The sequence below is a fragment of the Schistocerca piceifrons genome, chromosome 8 (genome assembly GCF_021461385.2).
Source record: "Schistocerca piceifrons isolate TAMUIC-IGC-003096 chromosome 8, iqSchPice1.1, whole genome shotgun sequence".
In the NCBI taxonomy this organism is placed as follows: domain Eukaryota; kingdom Metazoa; phylum Arthropoda; class Insecta; order Orthoptera; family Acrididae; genus Schistocerca; species Schistocerca piceifrons.
Window position 1 is genome coordinate 53,537,156 of NC_060145.1, and position 16,639 is coordinate 53,553,794.

The following is a 16,639-nucleotide window of genomic DNA, read 5'->3' on the forward strand; positions in this document are numbered from 1 at the left end:
CCTCTGAACAATAGAAATAAGCCTCTTGTGACTCCATATGTATCAAGATAAAAGAATCGTACATAAGGTGCAACATAAGTGACACACAGAACAACTGATGTGAGCTGTACAAACAAAAAGAACATAGTGAGTGTGAGACATGGGAGTGCTCCACATATACATAGGCACAAGTTGCCGGTAGACAGATTAGCGGGGACCATGTCATGTGCGTGCTTCCTACAGGCGGTCTCTAGTAGCTGGCCCGCACAGATAGAGTGGGTGGCTGATTAAAGTACACACGTGTCATGACACTGCACTCGGCGAACTCAGACTTGCGTGCACTTTTTGCAGGATACAGCACTGTGAGAGAGGTTTCTCGTGCTGAAGTAGTAGTTCTGTCACTAAAAACTACCTGCTTGTGATGTCACTTAATGTCCATATATTTGGACAAGATGTCTGGAGATACAGTATTGTGAGCACTACATGCGGCATACAAACAGGAGAAACCGTACACTAGAATAAGACAGGCTCTACATCAGACTGATCAGCAGTACATAGTAAACAACACAGACACAAGCACAGACACGAATTCGTATGCTATATCACACACAGGAAGTGAAGACAAGATAAACATACAAACATAGCAAAAGTAAGCGAAGTCTCCACAATACTAAATTGAATCAGTCTGAAAAGAAAACTGTGTATGTATCTGTTTGTTATACCATTTCATAGTATGTAACAGTATCTGAAGATCTGACATTTCTTCTTCTTTCACTGCATCAGGTGTGTCTAGATCAAAGTTTTACTGAGCCCTCGCACCTGATGCAGCTGACTATGACATTTTAAATCAACTCTCAATCTCCACTGTTATCTTAAGTTTGAAAAAATATTGTAACTGAACTAATCAATACATTAAGTATTACCACTACCAAGACAACATATGGTACAGACGTAACCATACACGCAGAAGGTATAAAGAGAAGAACTGTCACATCATATCTAAATCAAATTTCCGTCTCTTGTTTCTTCCATCAAATACACTTTTAATTTTAATTTAAAATAAATCACAGCCTATTATGTATCTTATTTATTATCATTATCTAAGTTAGCAACAAGTTTAAACAAAACTGTGCATATGCGTGTGTCTATTGTTTTATGTTTCCCTTTTGAAAAAATTCCAACAAAAAAATGAACTAGTAATAAAATGGAATTTGTATGATATAACTTGTAAAATCACACAATGTACAATGTGCTATATAATAACACAGCAGATCTTTACTTGAGAAATAAATAAATGCCCATATCAGACAAGTCTATTACTGTAACTCTTCAGGCTTTCCCGGCAATCTAATGACATCTTGGGTTGTCGGATGTTCTGCCGGATATCAGCGTCGTACTTGCACGATATTTCGGTCACGTAGCTCGTAACCTTCATGAGGTGCGACCTGAGACTGCTCCTCGAGTGGACCTGGTCCAGTATTTATGCCTATGGCCTTCCCCCTCCACCAACGGCTGCAGGCGCTTCCTCTGTGGTCCGTGCCCATTCCCTGCGACCTGCTGGAGCGTTGCTGCTCCGTTTTCCGTCCGCTGCGGTTCTAGGTGTTCCCTCTGCGGTCCGCGCCCACCAACCCCGCTCCTGGGGGTTTCATCTACGGTCTGGGGTACCAAGCGTTCCCCCTGCGGTCGCGCCTGCTCACAACAACCTGTTGGAGCGTTGCCGCTCCGTTTTTCGTCCACCGCGGCTCTGGATGTTCCCTCTGTGATCCGCACCCACCAGTCCCACTTCTGGGTGTTCCATCTTCGGTCTGGTGCTCCTGGCAGTCCGTCAGGGGCTCGTTTTCCATCTCCATGTCTCTGGTTCTTCTGTTTGTGCAGTGTTGCAGCTGGCCCCGTTGCTCCTTTAACAATTCCAGAGCCGGATCCCAGACTCTGCTTAGCTGGTACCCTGTGTCACGGTTCATAAGATTGTCAGCCATTTTAATTTCTATCGATTCTCTTATAACACTGTCCCAAAATCTGGGTGTTTGTGCTAGAATCCTGGTATCCTCATACTTCATGGCATGATCTAGTTCTAGACAGTGTTCAGCAATGGCTGACTTAGTCACCTGTCTTAATCTAGTGTGCCTCTGATGTTCTTTGCACCTGATCTCCACAGTTCTTGTCGTCTGATGTGGTATCGCTGTTCACCAGGGTCCCACTGAAGGACTCACTAGAACTGATTACAGAGAAATTTGACGGTGCTCTGTTGGACCTGTTCAGTCATACACTGACATCCACGTATTTCCTGTACCGAAACCAATATTACAAGCAAACTGAAGGTGTAGCTATGGGCAGCCCACTGTCCCCTGTGGTTGCCAACATGTTTATGGAGAGTTTTGAGGAGAGGGCGTTGGAGACAGCCACATTTAAACCCACATGCTTCTTTAGGTATGTGGATGACACCTTCGTGATCTGGCCACATGGGATGGACAGGCTCAATGAGTTTCTTGAACATCTTAACTCATGCCACCCTAATATCAAGTTCACCATGGAACTGGAGAAGAAGGGCCAGCTGCCATTTCTGGATGTACTAGTCCAGAGGAAAGCAGATGGATCAATTGGCCACAGTGTGTACCGAAAACCAACACACACTGATTTATATCTGCAGGCCAGCAGCTGTCACCACCCTGCACAGAAGAATTGGGTTCTGAAGACTTTGGTCCACAGAGCACATGCCCTGTCAGACCAAGAGAATCTACCTATAGAGATAGAACGTCTCAAAACAGTTTTCTCCAAGAATGGATACACGGACAGACAAATTGAGAGGGCACTCCAACCAGCCACCATAACACAGGTTCCTGAAGAAGACCAAGATGAAACAAAGATGGTGGCATATCTGCCCTATGCTGGCTCTATTTCTGCCAGAATCAGTAGGATCCTCCGTAAACACAATATCAAGTGTGTTTTCTGTCCATGCTACAAGATTGGAGGACTGCTGGGGAGTGTCAAAGACGACCTGGGGTTACGAAAACCAGGGATTTACAATATACCTTGTCAATGTGGCAGGTCCTACATTGGCCAGACGACAAGAACTGTGGAGATCAGGTGCAAAGAACATCAGAGGCACACTAGATTAAGACAGGTGACTAAGTCAGCCATTGCTGAACACTGTCTAGAACTAGATCATGCCATGAAGTATGAGGATACCAGGATTCTAGCACAAACACCCAGATTTTGGGACAGTGTTATAAGAGAATCGATAGAAATTAAAATGGCTGACAATCTTATGAACCGTGACACAGGGTACCAGCTAAGCAGAGCCTGGGATCCGGCTCTGGAATTGTTAAAGGAGCAACGGGGCCAGCTGCAACACTGCACAAACAGAAGAACCAGAGACATGGAGATGGAAAACGAGCCCCTGACGGACTGCCAGGAGCACCAGACCGAAGATGGAACACCCAGAAGTGGGACTGGTGGGTGCGGATCGCAGAGGGAACATCCAGAGCCGCGGTGGATGAAAAACGGAGCGGCAACGCTCCAACAGGTCGTTGTGAGCGGGCGCGGACCGCAGGGGGAACGCTTGGTACCCCAGACCGTAGATGAAACCCCCAGGAGCGGGGTTGGTGGGTGCGGACCGCAGAGGGAACACCTAGAACCGCAGCGGACGGAAAACGGAGCAGCAACGCTCCAGCAGGTCGCAGGGAATGGGCGCGGACCACAGAGGAAGCGCCTGCAGCCGTTGGTGGAGGGGGAAGGCCATAGGCATAAATACTGGACCAGGTCCACTCGAGGAGCAGTCTCAGGTCGCACCTCATGAAGGTTACGAGCTACGTGACCGAAATATCGTGCAAGTACGACGCTGATATCCGGCAGAACACCCGACAACCCAAGATGTCAAGTCTATTACTGTTTCTTCCATAATAGTTTTGTTCAAATGGTCGTCAGATTTTATTCTGAAATCTCTATGTAAACAGTGTAATTTTTTTTACAAAGATAGACAGTGTTCTTTGTTTTATATATGTGTGCTCCAACAACTGTTTTACTTTCTTTGTGACCTAGTCTCATTCTGCACTGTCCAGTCACATTAATGGACCACCTGTCAAAAGCCTGAATATGGTCTCCAAGAATAGACACACACTTGTGTTGATCCATTGTGCCCTCTATAACGATGAGATGACCCAAGAAGAGCAACAAAAGCATTCTGACATTCGATAACACTCGCTCACCCTGTACCCAGCAACAGCCACATATCCATTGGAGCATAAAACTAGATTCATCTAAAAAGGCCGTGTGTCACCACACAGTTGACATCCAATTGCTGTAATGGCATGCAAATTCCAGCCTTCGTCACCAGTGAACAGCAGTATGCATAGTTGTATGAAATAGGGTTCTGCTGCAGAGGCCCATACACAGCAACATCCGCTGAGTGATTGTTGAGGAGACACTGTTGGTAGGCCCATGGTTCATCTAAGAGGTCAGTTGCTCAACAGTCGCATGTCTGTTCGCCCTTACACGTTTCCACAGCCATCATTCAGCCATGTCATCTATGGCCTTTCGTGCACCACTGTCACCTCAACTCCAGTTTGGACAGCGCCATTTTGCCATGCATGGGTATTCTTTAACCACGGCAGCAGCAAGGGAGTAGTCTACAAACTTAGCCGTATCGGAAGTGCTTCCACTCTTGGCTTGAAAGCCAATGATCATGCCCTTCTGGACATCAGATAAATCGCTCCAGTTCTGCATTACAACAATGACTGCACTGTTTTCTGTGCCCCCAACTTGCTTTATGTACCGTCCAAAACTAGTGCAGCTACGATCTGTCTGTCTGAATAGTTATTGCGGTTGATGTCAAACATATGTGTTGGTGACATGAACTGTGTAATTTTCCTGTGTTTTTTGTTAAAATTACATGTTACATCTAATTCTGTTGTCAGATCCTGGTACTTAAAAAAAAAAAAAAAAAATCGCTGGAAACCCTGTTATCAAGGCCTACACCAAGGCACTGTAGTGCATACCACCATGCTGCTCAAAGACTGGAATTCAACTTCAATCTGGCGTTCTTTGTTTTTATTAGACTGCTTAGATAATGCTGAGAAAATTTCTGTGGTGTTTGTGCACACCAGTGTGGTGAATTCTATCTGTCATGTGTACATTTTAGAAATCTCTTAACTGGTTGCTGCACTTTTAAGGGAGGGGATCCTTTTGTCATGATATATCCCAAAAAATGCATAGTCTTCCTACCCATAACAGTAGGTATTTGACATTGTGTGGCCTCACACCCAGCTGCTTTATTAATAATTAACTCCACCAATCTCCTTTTCCAGTCCTGTTGAGGAGCAGGCCATGTTTGTCTAGTTCGCATCTCCTGATAAATCCCACCGACACTAGCACAATGCGCGCCCAGTCAGTCAGTACCATCCCCAACTCCAAATGGAATCGTCTTACAGAACTGTAAAGACGGCTGATCATGCCACTGGAATAGGACACCCATGCTCATATTTATGTTACCAGTTAGGGCAGCTATCTTCCATGGGGGCACCACATATGCTGTACACCTTGCCCTACCCCATCTGTTCCCTGCCCCATCATCACTATCTGATCACCTTTCATGAAATCATTACACATAGGCCTTAAACCCGCAAATTGCTTCATTCAGAAAAACACTGAGCTTAAAAATGCTGGTGATGTGATACTAATCAAACTTCTCCTGTAACTAAGGTCTACATGTTTGCCAGGACTGCTATCTGACATCTGTACTCTCTTCTGCATGACATTAGTGTTACTCTTAGCCTTTCTACTGGTGTGCATAGTCTGTTGCATGTTTCCTACTCAAGGTTCCTCTCCCCTCAACTCTGGCACCTGAAAATTTTTAACGCCAATTCACACTGGCCATCATGGCTCCATCACATTGTGTACCGTCACTTCATGGCACCGTCACATCACTGTTTTACACTGTCCTTCACACCACACCACACCACATCATGTCATCTCAGTTCAAGTCACATGAGCTCAACTTGCAACTGTCATTAATCGCTAACAAGTAAGAAAGATGTAGAATAACAACTGATGTCAGCCGAAGTCTGACAAAAGCACAATGTTTGTGGCTGAGAGCATGGTTGTGTATTGAGAAGAAATGAGCTTGGGCGTCATGTGATCAACAATGGACAATGACATCAGACATCAAAACTGTGTTCCTGAGAAACGTTGATGGTGCTTTGGTGTGACATGATGACAAGTGTCAATGTAACCATTTGAAATGCATTGCGAAATGTATTGATTTGCTGTAATATGATAGCCACTGAGAATTGGCCTTTATGTTTGACACAACAGATCCGTCAGACCACATCCTCCAGCTAGCCTTCCTACAGACCGCCAGTTCTCAGCCACCCCCAACACCACCGCCTTCCTTCGTCCTCACTGTCTCTCTCCTGGCTTCTTCCAAACCTGCATGAAGGGCACAGATCTTCTTTTCTGCTCCTTTCTTACTCTATTCCTGCTGCATATTTTTAAGTTCCAAGAGGGGCCCCCCCAGTGATCAGCCCAGAGTTCTCTCCATACATTCCCCACAGGTGAAACAATTTGCTACAGCTCCACAACTCCCATGGTTTCCACTCATAGTAAAACAATATATCTGAAGCAAAAGAAGAATATTCTGAGATGTGTTATCTATAAAAGAATGTAACCTGGCAATAGTGTGCTGAGTTTGCTACAACTGCAAAGTTGGCGACGTCAGAGGGATATACATTTGAGAAGTCTTAACAGAAATTTGAAACAGTAGAAATTTCCTAAACCCAACACAAAGATATCAGATACTCACAGTAAACCTATTCCAAAAAAACAATTATATCATCGAACTAACATAATTGTCTTACTTTGACTGACTTAAAAACTGTCACTGAAAGTGCTTCTGCCAGAGGATATCACTATTTCAGGCATGTCTGTTAAGGTCCGTGTTGTTGATAAGGTCTTCAGTCTGAAGACTGGTTTGATGCAGCTCTCCAAGCTAACTACTGCAACCTATATATTTCTGAATCTGTTTACTGTATTCATCTCTTGTCTCCCTCTATGATTTGTACCCCTCACACTTCCCTCAGGTACTAAGTTGGTGATCCTGTAATGTCTCAGAATAAGTCCTATCAATTAGTCACTTCTTTTGGTCAAGTTGAGCCAAAAATCTCGTGTTTCCCCAATTTTATTCAGTACTTCCTCATTAGTTATGTGATCAGCCCATCTAATCTTCAGCATTCTTCTGTAGCACCACATTGTGAAAGCTTCAATTATCTTTTTATCTAAACTGTTTGTCCGTGTTTCACTTCCATAAATGGCTGCACTCCAGAGAAATACCTTCAGAAGACTACCTAACCCTGAAATCAATATTTGATGTTAACTAATTTCTCTTCTTCAGAAATGCTTCTCTTGCCATCGCTAGTCTACATTTTATATCATGTTTACTTCAGCTGTAATCAGTTATTTTGCTGCACAAATAGCAAAACTCATACAAAACTTCTAGTCTCTCGTTCCCTATTCTAATGCCCTTAGCATCACTTAGTTTAATTCGACTACTTTCCATTATCCTTGTTTCACTTTTGTTGATGTCCATCATACCATCTTTTCAAAACACTGTCCGTTCCATTCAACTGCTCTTCCAGGTCATTAGCAAACCTCTAAGTTTTTATTTCTTTTTCCCTGAACTATGATTCCTATTCCAAATTTTTCTTTGGTTTCCTTTACGGCTTGTTCAGTATACAGATTGAAGAACATTGGGGATAGGCTACAACCCTTTCTCACTCTCGTCTCAACCACTGCGGCCCCTTCAGCTCTTTAAACTCTTGTTACTGCCATTTGGTTTCTGTACAAGTTGTAAATAGCCTTTCTCTCCCTGTATTTTACCCCTGCCACCTTCAGAATTTGAAAGAGATTATTCCAGTCAACATTGTCAAAAGCTTTCTCAAGTCTACAAATGCTAGCAACATTGTTTTGTCTTTCCTTAACCTATCTTCTGATTTAAGTCATAGTGCCATTATTGCCTCTTGTCTTCCTACATTTCTCCAGAATCCAAACTGATCTCGCCCATGATCTCTACCAGTTTTTCCATTCTTGTGTAAAGAATTCATGTTAGCATCTTGCAGCCATGACTTATTAAACTGATATTTCAGTAATTTTCACACCTTTCAGCAATTGCTTTCTTTGGAGTTGGAATTACCACATTCTTCTTGAAGTCTGAGGGTATTCTGCCTGCCTCTTACATAATACGCACCAAATGGAAGAGTTGTGTCTTGGCTTACTCTCCCGATTCTGTCAGTGGTTCTAACGGAGTGTTGTGTACTCCTGGGGCCTTGTTTCAACTTAGATCTTTCACAGCTTTGTCAAATTCTTCTCACAGTATTGTATCTCTTATCTCATCTTTATCATGTCCACTTCCCCTTCTACAATTTTTCTTCCAAGTTTATCTCCCTTATATAGGCCCTCTCTGTACTCCTTCCACCTTTCAGCTTTCCCTTCTTAGTTTAGGACAGGTTTACTATCTGAGCTTGTGATATTCATACAGCTGTGTCTCTCTTCCCCAAAGACTTTTTTAATTTACCTGTAGGCAGTATCTATATTTCCCTTGTGAAATATGCTTCTAAATCCTTACATTTCTCATCTGGTCATTCCTGCTTAGCAATTTTGCACTTTCTATCAATCTGGAATATTTTACCCAAGATGATGCCATCATCTTTCAGCTATACAGTAGAGCTGCATGTTGTTGGGAAAAAATACGGCTGTAGTTTCCCCCTGCTTTCAGCCATTTGCATTCCCAGCACAGCAAGGCTGTTTTGGTTGCTGTTACCCTGCTGGATCAGTCAATCATCTAGACTGTTGCCCCTGCAACTACTTAAAAGACTGCTGCCCCTCTTCAGGAATCACCAGGTAATTCTTCCTGAAGACATTCAGCTCTACTGTAAAGTTAGATGATGATGATGTCATCTTGTTTTAAATATTCGAGAGGTAAAATAGTCTCCCATTCAGATCTCTGGGTGGGGACTACTCAGGAGGATGTCATCATCAGTAGAAATAAAACTGGTATTCTATGGATCGGATCATGGAATGTTAGATACCTTAATCGGGCAGGTAGGTTATTTTCCATCTCTGTCTTATCCTTACCTAATTTTCAGCCATTTCTTTTAAGTACCAAATTCCTGCCAGTCTCCCTCCCTTTTTTTTCGACTCATGAGCTCCTTGAGAAACTGACTGCCTATGCATAAATTTAATGTTCTGTATCTCATTGTCAGGACAACCAACTGCAGAGTTAAAGAGTGGCCCCCTTACATTGTACTCAGTGACAGTCAAATTGAAAAGAGAACAAAAATTAATAATGATAGTACTAACACTTATTTTGATAAAGCTGTGTTATTTCATTGGCTCCTCCTTTTCCTTCACTGAAGCAACCATGTTTGTATGAGGGCCATCCAGAAAGTAAAGAATGTTTGTTTGCATGTGGTCTGTGCACGTCTTGTTTCAGCTGCTCATTGGTTCAGGCATTTGGTGCTAATGCGGACGGTTGTCACACGCAATTGTAAGTCTGACCTTGTCATGTGGTAAGTGCAGAGATCACTGTGCCCATAGCTGTGCTGATTGCGAATCATACCAAGTCTTAAATGTTGTTCATTCTCTGCAGGATTTAAGACTGGGAGAACAAATGTTCATAATGAAGACAGATCAGGGTGACTCTCATGATTGTAGGTTCACTGAAACAAAATGTGGATTGCATCATTCACGAGAATGAGTGATTCATAATTAGTGAGATGCATGAACAATGTCAGGAAGTGTCTCATTCAATTGTGGGTGAAATTATCACCCTGCACTTAGGGTACAACAAAATCTGTGCATGATGAGTGTCATGCATGTTCACCGACACCAGAAAGCTGCAGGAATGGGTGCGGCATTAGCATTGTCGAAGTGATACAAAAGGAATGGCAACAAATCGATTGATCAGATTGTTACAGGAGGCAAAAGACAGGTTTCTCATAACAACCCCACATTGAACTGACTGTTTATGGAGAGAGATCATCTACAATCGTCTCAGGAGCCACGCAAGATTTCTGTATTGTGGGACAATGAAGGGGTCCTACAAGTCGATATCATGCGCCATAACACAACAATCAATAGTGACACGTACTGTGCTACCTTTAAACGCCTTCATTGGGCTATCCAGTATCACCGAAGAGGCAAGCTCTCGTGTGGAGTTGTTCTTTTTCCATGAAAATACATATCCGTATACTGTCCGGCAGACACAAACCTTGCTGTGTGAGAAATTCCAGTGGGACATCATAGAGCATCCGCCCTACAATCTGGACATGACACTGTTGGACATTCTCTTGTTTCCAAAACTGAAAATCACCTTGTTAGTAAACACTTTGCAAGTAATGAAGATGTGAAGGATGCTGTCGTGACCTAGTTGAATAGACGGGCTGGCACATGGTATGCTGAGGATATACACAAACTGGGACCAACATCCTACAAGTCCCCTAATGTGAAAGGTGACTATATGGAAAAGTAGACAAAGTATATGCCAAAACCTATATATTGAGTTCCTGTATTATTATTATTAGTAGTAGTAGTAGTAGTAGTAGTAGTATTAAAGAATATCTTGATATGGTGAACGTTCTTCACTTACTGGATGGCTCTCATATTGCTACATACATTCGATAACATTGTGAGACCAGACTATTATTTCACATATTTTGGCTCAACTGCAGGCCAGTGTGTAATAAGTCACAATCAAGTAAAGGGGGGGAAAATGAATTGATGTTTCTGTACATTTTCATGTATTGTTTTTTTATCAGCCACACAAAAAGAAAATTTTTTCATAACTCGTCTAACTTTCTTCTTTGCCAGTGAGGTGATTTATTGCATTTAAATCAGTCCTTTCCCATTAATGTGCAATGCAGAAAGGTAATTCATTCTTTCATTTGTTTGCTAATAAAGTTGAAAGATGTCACTTCCACAAGAGAAGAAAACTGTGCACTGCCACAATGTAATACTATTTTTATCAGATTAATTGTGTCTTTATGACCAGTACCTAACAGATATTATTATTATTATTATTATTATTATTATTATCATTAGTTTCACTTCTGCTTACACATCTAAACAACTTCCTCCACTGTACAGCCTACAAAACGTATACCAATCGGATTTCTGTAAACATCAGAGCACAACTTCTAGGGATACAGGGTACTTTTCTGGTTCAATATTATGTAAAAATCAATACCTATTCCTTCCAGGCACTGTTTATAATGTATTTGTTTTACAGATGTTTGTTGATATTGTGTAATGCAGCGCACTTTCTAAACAAATTAAAAGTATTTTGAATATTATAGAACCTGCTTAGGGTTATTAAAAAATTACAAAGAAATTGATGCAGTTTTTTTCCAAAATGCTTTCTCAAATTGAGGTACTGTTTAATCCAATGTTATACTTGTGAAGGAGACCAAAAATTTTACCAGATATGCGTGACATGATGACTGAGGTACTAGATTTATTTAATTCCACCTATTATATGTAGTACAGGGATTAAAAAATATCACCTCTTACATTTTAATTTTATAATTTTTTCCCAACAAAAATGTTATTTTTTCTGTAATTTTAGTTGATTCTGCCATAAAGCTTAGGTCTACTACGTAAGTATGGACTATTGCAAGTTACACAAAAAAAATAGAGCAATGCTTTATAAACTTTAGGAAATATTTGTTCCTGAATTCTGAAAAACACAACTTGCGGGAAATTGTGACTGAAGATATGAGTCCAATTAAACTATGCCTCAAAACATTCCTAAAGCATTTCTTCATCTACAATCTTCCTCTTGGCATTCCTTTTATCACTTCTTGCTTCTTTGGTAACTTGAAGAGCGAATCTTTTGGCTTCATGCACCTGTTGCCTGTCACACACAAGCAATTGATATTCCATATTAGAGGCACTTTTTATGCTTAAATTTCTCAGCACTTCCAACCTTCCTATCCCTCAATCATTGAAACATATCAGTGCATCTAGTAAACCAACTTTTAATGTATTTAGTCCTTGGGTAATATTTCCCATATGCAATGGTTGAAACTTCCATTTGTATTCTGAGTGCCCCCATGAAGACATTTAACAAGCAAAACAGCGTCACTCAGATCTCTAAAAATTGGTTTTGTTTCATTCATAACAGGCTCAGGAAGAGAATGCTTATGATGGTATATTTGACCACTTTCTTTTGCTTTTTGGTAACCACACCAAGAATCTGCTAGGGCAAACAAAGTCCATGAACAGGGTGGTCATCCGTGGACAACTTATGAAAGTAGGTGGCCCTTACAGCTTTTCTCATTGCTGTAACATCATTCAGAGGTGCATTTCATCTAATGGCCAGTCCATAATAACTCTGAAGGTCTATTTCAGTTTCTGTCAATCTGCCTCGGCCAGACAGAGATTTTCCATCAGATAGCAACTTTCCTTTCATTTCTCTTCGTAGCTTCCTCAATCCAGCATCCACCCTCTTTTGGACATGTCCACAAAACTCCAGTTTTGCTACCAAGGTATCACCATAAACATGGAACTCATTGATTTTTTTGAAAGCTTCAGAGTCCCCATCACCTAGGTACTTCGTATGTCTAACATTATAAACAGGCAACGACCTCTGAAATATTTTTAGCGCTCCATCACACTGCATACCTCCACTGTAATGATCATAATTCTTAGAACAGTGATGTTCAATATGTCCTTCAGTGTTGCCATGGCAGGTGTGGCAGTACTTAGATAAGCACTCAACATCAACAACTTTCCCATTCTCCAGAGAAGTAGACTTACACCACCAGTCAAAGAACGATGTCCTCAAAGTTGCCATGTCCCATCAAGTGCAACAGCAATGTCCCTGGTTCCACTAATATTTACAGTTTCTTCTACTGCACATTTCGTAGTTGCTTTAGACACAACCGTCGAGGCACCTAAAAGTATTTTTATATACTTGCTGAACCTACTGGGATGAGGAGGAAGGTCGATCAAACCAGAAAATGTTTGAGCAGCCTTTTTTCCTTTTCCTATTGCACACATTGCATGCACACTAACTTCAAATTCACATCACATGAACTATGCACAATGTTCGAAGTCATTTTTGAGGTAGATTTATTGCAGGATCTACACAGAACAACTAATTTTCACACTAAACCCTTTCTGCTAATTTGTAGTTCAGTTATTTCCGCACAGCCTACACCATCACGTTGTTTACATTTCACCACTTCCTTTATAAAAGAAGGTAAGATGCCCACATCAACAACAACAAATGCACTACAAACAGCGTCATTGTTAACACAAAAATTTGAATCACCAGGAGGCGTGCCATGTATAAGTTTCTTCCCTGACTAACTGATACATTGGTTACTTTCAGCAGTGTGGGTTGCTTTGTTTGTGAACTGGCTACCATGGAATTTCCTTTTATTGAATTTCTTGATGCGTGGCACAGTTCGTATTTATTGCACACTAAAGGATATGTACTTCCACAAATAAATTAGCTCTTGGGCAACAAACTTTCAGTAACACGTGAACGAACTTCTTCAGCGAAACAAAAGTAAATACTAGCAAAGATAATCATTTACAGACACTAGAAACCTGCACTGTTATCAACATATACTACGTATCATACGTATAATTGCTGGAAACAGAAAGTCCACAGTTCTTTTAAAAAAAAACTGGTTTCTGTAACAGAAATAAATGGGGCGTGGTGGCATACGTGACCGTAACTTTCAAATTTGGTATATATAGGTCATTTTTCATTTGGAACTATAATGTATATAGTGTAATCAGGAAAGACTATAGAATTTAATAAAGTCATAAATTTAATTTTTCCACCATTTATAAGTACCCTGTATCCTTCATGAAGTTAACAGATGACCTGAAGCTTGCCATGGATGCACAAGAGGTGACAGTCATGTGCCACTTAGACTTCAGCAAAGCCATTGACACTGTTGACTTTGACATTTTACTTTCCATACCCAACAGCTTAAATTTCTCGCCAACTGCAGTTGTCCACAAACAGAGCTTACAAAAACAGTTAAGAAACCTGTGAAGCCAATCTTCAAACACTACACAGTACTGTACTGGCGTCTAAAAGATGGCCACTTTTCCACCAAGAATAAGATTCTTTCAAGTCTGACCCCAAAATAGTCCACTCTGCGTAGTATCCTACTCATGCTATCCAGAGCTATTTTTCATGCTGGCTATAACTGTGCAGCATCCTAGCTAGACTCTTTGTACACTTCAAACCAGTTCCATGCCACATGGGTGATGGCCTTGTATTTGTGTTATCATGAAACTCATCGTAATGGCAGTCCTCTTATTGCTTGCTACAGCCCTGTAACTCGGCAAACATATTTCATCAAAGAGGTCTTGGATATAATAGGGCCACTAAACTATCAATGAGGATAAATAAATGCAAATTGTAATAAAATAACATGTCACTTTTGAAATACAATGTATATGCCCTTTTATGTTTTTACAGGTGAGTGAGTTAGATTCTTCCTCCTAACTTCATTTTATTAGATCTGTGGAAGCGAAAGCTTATCCTAGAGAATTATCTTGGGTCGCACAACTCCCCACATGTGAACTAGCTCTTATTGACCCTCACTTGTTTATCATTCCTCATCTTCTGTCCTCCTTATTTCTGCCACCATTTTACAATTATTTGTCTCTCTTTTTAATCATTCTTTTACATTGTTAGGTTTCCTTGTCTCTTATTTGCTGAACGTTACTGCTTTGCTTTTGCCTCCTTTTTTTCTTCTCACTTCTATCTCATGCCCTTCAGTTTTTGGACTCCCTGTTTCTTATCATACACTTGTTATCTGCCTTTGCTGCCATTACGAACTTCAAGCTTGGAAACCATTTCGTTTATTGATTTCCTTCTTATTCCAGTCCTACTGTGTCTTTTTTGACCAGAGACCCTGGCTGTCTTTATGCTTCATCCCAGAATTGTATCTTTTCTCCAGTCATTTTCCAATGAGAAAAGGTCTTGAGTTGGAAGCTAGTTTTACTATGTTTTTCTCTTTGATACCACCTTGTAAACAAATTTTTAGCCCTCAAAATATTTGGCTGAAATAAAATGAACGTAATGTGCAGGCTGGGCTTTTGGTTAATGGTCATTCATTCTCATGGTAACTTACGGGAGGAGAAGTGCAGGGCGAAGGGGGGGGGGGGGGGGGCTAGAAATAATATTATGACAAGAAATATCAAACATTCAAGCCTCTCAAGAAAATTGTGTGTTGGCTGCATGAATAAGTGAAATTATAGTACTGTCACATGAGAAGTCAGAAGGCAAGCATCCTTACTGCTTTTCAAAAATTAAGCGTCTGCGCTTCATTTCTGTGTTAACAACTGTATTACTATCTCCTATTTTGATGTCAGCTTCTTTTTTAGTCTCTAAGAACTGTGCACAATTTTCTTACTATCTTTATAAATTCTGTATGAAATGCCCACTGCATGCAGGTTCTGGAGAAGATGTCTACTGTTCTTGCTGTCTCAAGATTTAGTGTTCATAGATTTTCGTATCGCAGACACACACTCTTTCTGTCTTACAGCTGCCACTTTTTTGTCTGTTTTTATTCATACAAATTTTCTTTACGTAGCAAATTTGTTTGGTGCAGTGCTGGTGCTTACTTTATTCAAACATGGATTGAGATTATTTAATTACAATTTTAAACAGTTATGAATGAAATGATGTAAATATATGAAATATCTGTGTTACAGTGTTCCTCATGGTTTAAAAACTGAAGGCAATCTGAAGATGACAGCAAGGTACAAACTGTTTACACGTGGTGAAGCAAAAACTGTTGGTCCAATTCCAAATGATGAACATCCATCCGATCATTATCCATTGATGGTACATTTCATTCTTGTTCCATGATGATTATCAAATATTGCCAGAGAGCTGTGAAGGTAATTCTTGTGACACACACACACACACACACACACACACACACACACACACACACACACACACACATATCTGTGTAGGAATTATAGCAGCATTTTTGTTAATCTAAAAGTGAAGATGTGGTTGATGGAAGAGATTAATTCAGAACTTTCATGCATACATCTCTCATGTGTTTGTTATTAGGTACAGCATATTTGTAAACATTAATGTAAAGAACAGAGTGACATCATGGTTATGTATCAAGTTGAGTGTTCTAAGTAACAGTAAGATGTGAAATAAGAAACATGAATGTAGCTGTAAAAGAAACACTGTGTATTTTATTACAGATATGTCTAAGTTAAGCACTTACAAAATAAAAAATCTGTGGAATTTGTCTTCTTTGCACCCTCTTTCGTATTGTTTCTTTGTTTTATTGTCTCAGGAAGAGGCAGACTGTGCCAGTAAACATCAGTATCTTGAGTTTTGATTAGTGCATATATCATGAAAAAAAATATCATTGTCACACTAAATTTTTGTTACTCTATACTATTTTAGTTTTAATCAGCTTGCACAGATGTTTAAAAGAAGATATTTACACCAAAGGACAACTTTTCTTAAATGACTTTGTGGGAATAGAATAATGTCCGAACAGCATTTGTTGCCCACTACCGTTGGTGTCGAAAGCTAGTGATATTCGGACATTGTGGCTTTGATTTTACCTAATGAGATTTAGATGAGTGGATGTAATGTTGTAATTGTATT

The 16,639-nt window shown here is 40.6% G+C and overlaps 1 protein-coding gene across 4 annotated transcripts in view; it reads left to right on the forward strand.

Annotated features, from left to right (window-relative positions):
- The window catches only part of LOC124711639 (protein angel homolog 2), a 167,728-nt gene extending 151,813 nt beyond the window's left edge, over positions 1-15,915 (forward strand). For all 4 annotated transcript variants that reach the window (XM_047241826.1, XM_047241827.1, XM_047241825.1 and 1 more), the window contains one exon: positions 15,712-15,915. In XM_047241826.1, the coding sequence (XP_047097782.1) occupies positions 15,712-15,868 (157 nt within the window). In that variant the 3' untranslated portion in view covers positions 15,869-15,915. The remainder of the gene's footprint in view (positions 1-15,711) is intronic.
- The last annotated feature ends 724 nt before the right edge of the window (positions 15,916-16,639 follow it).